Genomic DNA, 10,574 nt, shown 5'->3' on the forward strand with positions numbered 1-10,574 from the left:
ATATATATGTATATATACATACATATACATATATATATACATACATATACATATATATATACATACATATATATACATATGTATATATTTTATATTTTAAAATATAAAATTATTAATAGTTAAAACCATCATCGGAGTTCTGATTTCAATGTGATTCGCTAATAAAAAAAAAAAGTACCTGGTGACTAAAATGAAGCGCTAGTGTTCCAAATGACGTTCCTGTGTCTGCCTTACCGTTAACCTGACTATTTTAAAAATTACAAATAGCGAGATTGTAAACTCTTTCCTTACCTCTGCTGTTGCCGTCCTCTCTGCTGCCCTTGTGGATGATCAAACCTCCCTGGAAGAGCTGCAGGAAGCAGGGCGCCTCTTTCCCCTGACTCACCAACACCTGTGCTCGCACCCAGACGTGTGCTGCGTGTTAATGCAGGCCAAATACATGTGTAATCATCGAGGGGCTCGAATACGAGTTGAATCTGACCTGTGACCCCCTGTGACTGCCCAGCTCCACTGTCATCAGGGCCGACGTTCCTTTCTCACTGATGCTCGAGTGACGGCCCTGCCAGAAAAAACAGGCGATCCTCTCTCTCCCGGAGGTGGCAGCACTCAGTTCCCCGGGTTTTTCACGCTTCCCCACTGACAGAGGACACGGCAACATGAGAGAGGACATTTGTAACAACTAAAAGATCAGGGAAAAATGTGGAACAATTGTCTACATCAAGCAAGGGTCCCTAACCCACGGTCGAAAAATGTGGAACAATTGTCTACATCAGGGGTCCCTAACCCACGGTTTGGGGATCAGTGCCTGTCTGTACGTCATTTGGTACCGGGAAAAAAATGTACTACTTCAGTCAAAAAGAATCCGGTCATGTCCCTTTACTAGACACCACAGTGGTGCACCTCATAACCTTCAAACAGTCTTATGGTTATTTTCCAGTCTAGGGCAGTGTCACCACCATGACTCACCGAGTGTGGTGACAGAATACTTCCAGCGGATGATGTAGGCGTCGCCCTCGTGCAGCTGACCCAGGCTCTCCGTCGGCAGCTCCTCCTCACTGTGCTCCTTGATGTGCCACGAGTCCACAGCCACTGTGGCCAGCTCCGCCTGCCTGTTGTCCTCCGTCCTCACCAGACCGTGGCCCCTTTGGACGTTGACCCCCTCCAGCACCGTCTTCACCGGCTCAGGTTCGTTATCCAGCAGGGCTTTGGCGTCGCATGGGTGCAGCTCCAAATCAAGAGGAGCGCGGACAGCGGAATGCACTGGACTCTAAACAGGAAATGGAAGTCTTAACTTTGGCAATGTGCTCAATATACTTGCAGAACTATATTGAAGCAGTGTTGCATCTGGTTCTTGATATCAACAGCAGGACATTCTCTGTAGGACAGAGAATACTCCACCTAGTTGATCATTCAGACAAGTTGCATTAACGACACGTCAACAGGTCCTCAGTCTTTCATCGACTATCGGATCAGCAGTGCGAGGTTATTTCTATGCTGCACTTCTCAGGTGTGAAATCCCTCACAGCTTTCCTGTGTTTCTCCGAGCGGCAATAACCAATCCTATTTCAACACCTTGATTTCCTCTGATTGAGTGGTTTCCTCTTTCTTCATCTCGGCCCAGTCGAGGAACTTCTCCTTGAACAGCGCCGTCTCATTGTGCTCCGACAGGCGGCCGAAGAGGGCCCAGCTGGGACGGCCGTCTCCTTGCCTGAATCCCAGACAAAAGCAACGGATGAACAAATCAGACGTGTGTCGAGGCATTTGAATGTAGAATATAAGAGAATTAGACAACAATAGAACAGTAGTATAAAAAAAAAAATCAATAGCATATATACTTTTTCATTGCGCGGTTCAGATTATTAATGCTACATATGGATCATTAGCACCACAAGTCAACAAATATTTTATTTACGTAGTTAGAGTTATATAGCTAAGCTGATATATATATATATATATATATATATATATATCCTAAAATTAAAAAACATATATATATATATACAAATATATAAATATATACAGTGTATATATATATATATACATATAGACATACATACATATAAACACACATATATATACATACATACTGTATTTTCCAGACTATAACGCGCTCTGGAGTATAAACCTGCCAAAAATGCATAAAGAAGAAAAAAAAAAAAGCTAGCAGCTGTCAGTGTGAAAATAAACACTTAAATTCTCAGTAGTAAGGGAGTACCAGCTACTGGTACACAAGCCTAGAGTGCCCTCTAGCGGCTGTCAGTGTGATAATAACAAACATGTATCGATAGTCCGGAACATACTGTACATATATATATATATATATACACACACACACACATATATATACATATATATACACATATATATAGACATATACATATATATACATATATACACACTTACATTTACAAACACACACACACATATACAGTATATACACACTACACATACATATATTCATAGCAAAGTGTGTGTACTGACACAAATGAGCCAGTAGGGGCAACACTAAGACAACAAATAACTTTGCCTTGTGTCGTAGCACAGTGCAGTACTCACAGGGGCACGTCCTTATTTGTGCATGAAGCATCAAGTGGGTTGACTCTGCAGTTGCTATAGTCATAGCTGCCAGCATAGAGCTGCTTGCCAAGTTTTACTGCAACCTTTCTGTCTCCCAGGGGCACGTCCTTCCCATGCCACACGTACACTTCACTGCCAAAGTCAAACACCAGGACCTGGCGTGGCAAGAAGCATAGAGTGAAAATACGAATTTCAGAGTGCAGATATTTCACAGCTTTCGTGGTTTCTCGTAGTCTCCTGGACGTTTTACCTCTTTCGAGTCAAGCAAGGTGACACTTGGAATAGAAGCCCAGGCGTCTTCATGAGGCACCAGTTTGTCTCCCTGCAGTCTGTATATACCATTAGAATCCAGCACTCCACTCTCATACAGTTCATCTTCCTCTGGTTCCCCTGCCCCTGTAACACACACATTATTAAATCAACAAACACAAGCAGTGCACGTTTTATAACACTGCAACATACAGTGGAGCTGTTCATATATATATATATATATACACACATATATATATATATACACACATATATATATATATACACATAAATATATATACATATATAAATATAAAATATATAAATATAAATATATTACTAACAAGAGGTTTATGTGTGATACCGTTTGATTTTGATTCTGTCTTCTGAATTACAGAAAAAAAACACCTTTACATTTACAGTCGAGGGTATTTTACTGTCTGAGCCTGATTCAAAGCAGCTGGTCGTATTTCTTGGAGAAACGTTCATTTTATGATCTGCCCCAGAAGTCCTTCAGTTACCACGGTGTGGTAAAATCTTTATTGTCCCAAATGGGTTATCCACAAAAGGTGTGGTATATAAGGAAAAAAAAAAAAGTATTTTTCCAAATATGAGTCAAAGTAGGGATACAATGAAGTTATTATAGTGCGAAGAAAAAATACTGACATGGCTTATGCAAATTAGGCAAAGATTTGGATACTAAAATTATGCAATGTGACTACTTCAGTGTTATTTTTACTTCTTTATAGATGTATACATGTATATACACACACATACACACACATAAAATATATATACATAAAGTATATATATACATATATACATACATAGACATACATACATATACACACACACATATATGTATATATATACACATATGTGTATCTATATACGTATATATACACATATATGTGTATCTATCTATATATACACATAAACAGTATGTATATATATACAAACGTGTATATATATACACACAAATATATGTATATACATATACACACATATATGTATATATATACATATATATATACACACACACACACATATATATATGTATGCATATATGTGTGTGTGTGTGTGTGTACATATATTTTCAATATTAACTGTATGTGTATGTGCACCTCTGTATTTAGTCTTTCCTCCCAGCAGTGTCCAGAACTCCTTGGCCCATCTGCTGTCGGTGTTGATGCCCTCCTCCAGCAATGTCACCTGGGGGGCCTTACAGCCGAGGTCCCTCTTGGCCTGGACGAAGGAGGCCATCTCTGATGCCTGGTCACAGAAAGCATCGACACCAAGTTACTCTTACTGTCCAAGGGGGAGGACACTCCAAAGTTTCAACCACAACATAAAGCTGAAGGAGACCTTGTTAACAACACAACCTTAGCTTTCTCAATGACGTTAGCGAACTCTCCCGTCCAAAAGAAGCAGTGCTTCGGGGTTATGAGAAGGAAGCAGTCGCCACTGTTCAGAGACGTGACTGTGGGCTCCACCAGGCGCACTTGGACGTGCCTCCGGCCTTAACAACAGAAAGGGCTGCTTGTGTTTATTTGAAATCAGGTAAAAATAAATATGCTGCTTGTGTTTATTTGAAATCAGGTACATTTTAAATACGTTTTTATGTGATTTTGATTTTTCACAGAACCAACATCGACTAAAGCTTAGACCAGGGGTGTCAAACTCATTTTCATCGGGGGTCACATCAGCAATGCCAGTTGCACTTAAAGGGCCAGTTGTAAATGGAACACTGTATAGATCAACGGTCCCCAACCCCTGGTCCGTGGACCAGTAATGGTCCAGAGGTCATTTGGTACTGGGACACAGTGGAAAAAATGTACTTAATTTTTACTAACTTACTTTATTCAAAGAAAATCCAGTCATATCTGTTTACTTTCTTACTCTTCTCCATAACTTACTTAATGCGTTTTAAACTTCCGCGGGCCACACAAAATGGCTTGGCGGGCTGAATTTGGCCCCCGGGCCTTGAGTTTGACACATGTGGCTTAGACGATTTAAAGCTGTTCGTAAAGGTGAACAGACACCACTACACTACATTAACTAGTATGATTAGTTTACCACAGACATATTTCCAAAAATCGGTCTGTATTCTTGTGATACTGACCTTTGATGCGAATGAGCATGAGCTTGTTGAAAGGCAGCGTGCTATTGTTGGTCACTACGTCCGTAGATTTGACGCTGCGCAGGCTGACCTTGCGGAAGTTCTCCTTGCTGGCGAGGCCAGCCAATGCCACGTCGGCCAAGTTGGAGTGTTTTGCCACTGGACGGTAGACATAGCAAGAAACAACGTGTTGTTAAAGTTGGAAATTTGAGCCGTTGCTGTGACACATTTTGATCCGACGCGAGACCTCGGACCTCAGGTGCACAACATCGCAGTGATTAGATGTCATGGATTCTAGGCTACCAGAGATCTGTAAACTACACATTTGATAGTAAATTCTGTTCAAATACAACATACAGTTATGTTCATCATACACCGCAGTAGAACTATTACATTACAGTAAAACCTTAAAACACATTCTACTGTAATGTAGAACAGTTTTAACACCAAATATACTGTACTAGGAAAATGTTTCGCTAGGACTCTAGCGTTCCTACTATCTTTTTCGCTGATGATTTTCTACATTCTTACTCCTCTCAACTTGGATCCTTTTGGCTTCCACTTTGGCCACGTTAAGCCTTTGTTCAGTGTAGCCCTGCCGCAGGTCATTGCGAGCGGCCAGAGCCCGCAGCGGGTTCCTGGAGCCCTGGTTCCTTCGGGCCGGTCGCACTGCCCTCTTGTGTTCCGCTACGGTTGAGGTGAGCCTGAAACATTTAGCACCAAAATGTCAGATTTGATACTAAACGGGCTAAAACGCCCGGATTATTTCAATATTGTAAAACTGAAAAGCCACCGATTCATTTACTGACGTAGGAGTGTGTGCCTGAATCTGGCTGAAATCTTCCTCGGTAAGGACCACGGTGGAGTCCTGCAGCGTCGTGGGTGACACAGATTTGTAGAAGTTGCCGAAAGTCTCTTCATCGTCCAGGGTCATCACTTCCTTTTCTGCCTCCGTGGTCACCTCGATGGTGGAGGTTTTGCTTTTGCTCACCCCTGACACGCCATCAGGTCAAGAGTTATAAGAGTATTTGTTAACGAGGGCCTGCAATGTAGTTGTACTGTAATATCTGTGGAATAACAACACTAACTCTAATATGTAAAAACGACTCGGGTCGTACCTTTGTTGTGCAGTTTGTCCAGAAATGACTCGAGCTTGTCCAGCCTTTTATCTCCCTCGACTTTGACGTCGCTTCTGCTGGAGATTTCTGTCCAGTGACAACAAAAGCAAACGAGATAAAGTTTTACGGGCAAAATAAAAAAAAAAAAAAAAAAAAAAAAAAGGAATTGCCTTTGTGAAAAGTGACAGCACCTTCATGAGGCTTCACGGGTGTAGCAACAGACTTCTTGAGAGAGTTTAGAGGTGACTCTTTCTGCTCGTTGGAAACAAGACCTGGCAAAACAGAAGAACTGTTAGGCGTGGGCGAACTTTTTGACTCACGGACCACGATCGCGTTCGTGTGAACTGACATGTAAAAGTCATGCATAAAGGCTAAAATAAGTTGCTTTTATCGTTTTTGTACACATAAAGGCTAAAATGCTAAGTTGCTTTTATCGTTTTTCTACACCATCTATTGGGGAAACATAGGTATTGCAGGGAAAAGGCAAAACTATAATGACAATATAAATAAATTATATAATTAGGAAAAGTTCGGTGGGCCGGATTAAAAAACTGAACGGGCCGCATGTGGCCCCCAGGCCTTATTTTGCCCATTCAAGGATTAGATAGAACTGTATCAATCTCTGTGGAGTTCCCAAGAAAAAAATTACGTAAAAAAATATCAAAGACAAAACAAACTAGAATAACTGTGTTAAATGAGTAATCTGACATGGCATTGTTACGGTTTCGAATTTGAACCGGGAAAAGAACCAACCTCTCTTAGCCATGCGTCCAGCTACGGTGAACTGAACCGAGTCGTTGGCTGCTCCTTTGCCTTTGTTTTTCCACTGCTCCTCTTTCTCCTTCAGGATCTTCATCCTGTCCACTAAGGACATCTTGGGACCCAGGTCCACTCCGGACTTCTGTTACAAGAAAAACATGTTGCTTTGTTACTTTTTTCCCCCCCCCGATTAGCACAGTTTCATATTACACCAACAAATCTGACATATTTTTTGTATCTCTTACTAAATCCTTAAGTATAAGTATAATATTCTTTCACTGTGTACTCATTACAAGGAGGTACTCTGACTAAGTACCTCGGACGTTTAAACCATTCTTCAGCACGCTGGCTTGTTTCCAGCAGTTGGAGACGCTCCCAGTAAACACCTCACCCAAGGGATTTTTTATAGATGTTATTTTAAAGTAAAATAGATGCATAATGTTTCTTTAGTGGTTCAAAGAGCCCTATATACTAAATGGGATAAACATCAGTTCCCCTCAACACCCACACAAAAACTCAGCCGCCCAGAGGTCCCTTTTTGTCTGCTTTCCACTACAAACAATGGCAGTGGTTCAAGTGGTAACAGACTGTTTTGGATTCTAATGTCAAACACGTTGCCAATGTGGTCAAATATTAGCAAGACGTGAGAGCAAAGTTCAAAGACATGCATTTAATCACAGCGGGGGCGCGCAGACCGGGGACAACGCACTGGGTGGACACATCAAAGTGAGCCCTTGCTGATTTCATAATGGAGAATGAGACACCCAGATGTTCTGTGCATACCACGTCCTCAATGTAGTGTGTGAATTTGAGCCTGAAGGTTGTTAAAATATACTGCGCCTTAGACCATTATTCCTAAAACACTTTTAAAAAAAATTTATCTCGGGCTACGTGTGGAGTCGGGCGAAGATACAACCTATCAACAACATCCGTCACAGTCCGAAAGCATTTTCACACAGTCGCGGGCCCTACAGCGAGCAGCACATCTCTGGAGTCAATCAGAGAAGGGAAATACCTCTGCCTGACAGGACCCGAGAGACAAGGGGAAGGAAAGGAGGACAAGAAAAATGGGCCAGGGCCTCAAACCCTCACAGGAAACTATCCCCCCCCCCCCAACCCTGCTGTACAATATGGCACAAGCAGCGCCCTGGCCAAACCACTGACACAGATATCAACAAGCTGAAGGTCCCAAAACCACATTCTGGTATCGACAGCAAGACTGTTGAAAGCTCAGATTTGTCAATGTGTGAGAAATAGCGGGATGGCTTGAGAAATAAAGGATAAACGCCAGCTCTAGATTTTGAGGGCTTGGGGGGGTGAAGAATATTTCTAGGAAATTGTTGAAAAGCATCCTCTAGTGGCTCATTAGGCAACCACTTTAAAAAAGTGTGAGACATTGCACTTCAGTGAAGAAAAACAAAACCCTCTTTCTCCTACTGTAGATGACTTGATATGCTGATGATACCCTTTTTGTACATTATATTTAATCTCTTACATAGAACATGGAAATTGCCAATGGAAAAGACTTTTGTCAGGGCTATCATTACTTCATGAAGAGTCACACATTTGGCACAATGCAAAGTCGGAACACTCACCTGAGAGGACAGAGATAGGGCGACAGGTGTCAAAGTAAAAAAAGGGCAGAGCAGGAACCACAGGCGTGGATAACAGTAGCTTGAAACTGGAAGGAAAGGTCAGAAGAAAGAATATATGGAAGAGAAGAGGAAAGGAAACGTATCAGGAGAAAGACAAGGCAGGGTAACGTCAGACTTTAGCGGCCGGAGTCAGCAGGGGGGGTTTTCATGGTAGAGGACGTTTGAGTCGGGCATAAAGTTAGAGGGAAACCGACTGTGTGAAAGAGTTTGTAAAGAGAAATCAAAACAATATGAAGTGAACGGAATTCACATGTGGGGGAAAAAAAAAAAATCTGCTAACGTGATAAAGCTGTTTTATGGTTTAGTCCAGGGGTGGTAAACATACGGCCCGTGGGCCAAAACCAGCCCACTAGGGGTTTTAATCCAGCCCGTTTGATACATTTTAAAACTGAAAAAAATGCAGAAACACTTCATGATATTTGATCACATATGAATATTTTCTGATAAACTTGTACTTATTGGCCTGAAAACACAGGGGAAAAACATGGGCTTGTTGTTATTTATAGATAATAATGTTATGATTGTACTGGTCCGGCCCACTTGACATCTAATCAGGCTGTATGTGGCCCCTGAAACCAAAATGAGTTGGACAACCCGTGGTTTAGTCGATATCACGTGGGAAATGTCTCACAGTCTTGGTCAATATAAAAAAAAAGAGAATGTCGTCGTCGGCGCACAAATGTACCATAAGTGACTCATCGGTGATGCTTGTCGGAGTTTCATCCAACAAGCTTAAAGAGCCGGGGATAATAAATTCAGATTAAACTGATTATCCTTTCTCTGAGAATCAGCAGTCAGATCAGTGATTCCAGATGGGTACGGCGGTTTCTGTGTCGGAGCTACAGCGTCAGTGTTTCTTTTTGTGCTGATATGGCCAGTCTACAATGACTCATCGCTGGAAAGCGAGGCTAAGGCATTTATCAAATCCCCTGGGATTTAAATGAAAACCCAGGACTTGAAAATGTTATTGTACGTCTGTATGGATTTCCTTAAAAGACCCTTCCAAATGTATAACTCAATTTGATACCGAAACCTGATTTTTATATTAAACAAAGCAGCCTTTTTTTTTTTTTAATTAATGGGCCCAATAAATCATTAAGGACACGGCGGACCCTTTACATTCAACTCACAACATTGTCTCACTTTACAGCGAATGGCTGCACAGGAAACACCTGGAGCTGGTTGTGGATGACCATGGTGTGCAACAGGCATGTTATATTCCCAGGTCGCACACATATCAACAAAAGAGCACACGACATCTGCTCACGCTTGGCAGGCGATGAAATTGATCCACATGAGAATCCAAAAGTCCCCCATCAGAGATGTAAAAATAGTTACAAGCAAGCACTTGTCCAGTGGACAACCTAGACACCAGTGTTGGCAATTAAAGATATAAAACTTGGGCCCGTGGCCGAGTACCTGCAGCAGAGTCCAGCTCCAATCATGGAAGCTCGCTAATGATGAAAACACAGATTCCAGTGAAGGAAAATCAGAATTTAGCCAACTAACCAAGACCTAACTGTGAAATCTCTCCAGTCTGCAATATGTGAGATGGATTTGTGATCTATTCTTAGGGAGAATAACATTTGACCGATTTGAAAAACAACAACATGACTTTGGCTATTTTTCTCCTGCGATCATTTTTGTAGGTCTATCACAGCGGCCAATGTCAACAGCATATTGCAAACCAATTTATAGGTAATAATCTTCTAAAAATAGAGACTGCCAAAACGTCGTCATTGACTTTGATCTTTCACCATGTGTTCGGGACGCACTTCATGTACTTGCAATGGAAATACACCAGGTTTACAGACTGTGGATTTACTGCAATGACATCTGCCTGCTGTTAAAGTGGCTCTTTAAGTTTAGGTCTAAATTTAGCTCCTTTTCAGACAAAAGGTAAAGTCAAGGTAAAATCTCCCAAAGGGACTGTGGAATGAGACAGAAGTCAAGGCGACACATTTGAATAAAGTTTTATTTATTCATCTATCTATCTATCATCCATCCATCTATCTATCCATCTATCTATCCATCTGTCCATCCATCCATCTATCTATCCATCATCCATCCATCCATCCATCTATCCATCATCCATCC

At 41.6% G+C, this 10,574-nt stretch overlaps 1 protein-coding gene across 1 annotated transcript in view; it reads right to left on the bottom strand.

Moving 5' to 3' along the window:
- svild (supervillin d) overlaps positions 1-10,574 on the bottom strand; it is a 25,453-nt gene that overhangs the window by 4,352 nt on the left and 10,527 nt on the right. The window contains exons 6-19 of the mRNA XM_025058020.1: positions 6,817-6,964; positions 6,255-6,335; positions 6,064-6,150; positions 5,755-5,938; positions 5,477-5,649; positions 4,949-5,104; positions 4,209-4,345; positions 3,951-4,098; positions 2,828-2,973; positions 2,557-2,732; positions 1,573-1,708; positions 967-1,267; positions 482-636; positions 254-391 (exon numbers count right to left, since the gene is read on the bottom strand). Of these exons, the coding sequence (XP_024913788.1) occupies positions 254-391; positions 482-636; positions 967-1,267; positions 1,573-1,708; positions 2,557-2,732; positions 2,828-2,973; positions 3,951-4,098; positions 4,209-4,345; positions 4,949-5,104; positions 5,477-5,649; positions 5,755-5,938; positions 6,064-6,150; positions 6,255-6,335; positions 6,817-6,964 (2,166 nt within the window). The remainder of the gene's footprint in view (positions 1-253; positions 392-481; positions 637-966; positions 1,268-1,572; positions 1,709-2,556; positions 2,733-2,827; positions 2,974-3,950; positions 4,099-4,208; positions 4,346-4,948; positions 5,105-5,476; positions 5,650-5,754; positions 5,939-6,063; positions 6,151-6,254; positions 6,336-6,816; positions 6,965-10,574) is intronic.

The sequence above is a fragment of the Cynoglossus semilaevis genome, chromosome 8, assembly GCF_000523025.1.
Source record: "Cynoglossus semilaevis isolate Cse_v1.0 chromosome 8, Cse_v1.0, whole genome shotgun sequence".
NCBI lineage: Eukaryota > Metazoa > Chordata > Actinopteri > Pleuronectiformes > Cynoglossidae > Cynoglossus > Cynoglossus semilaevis.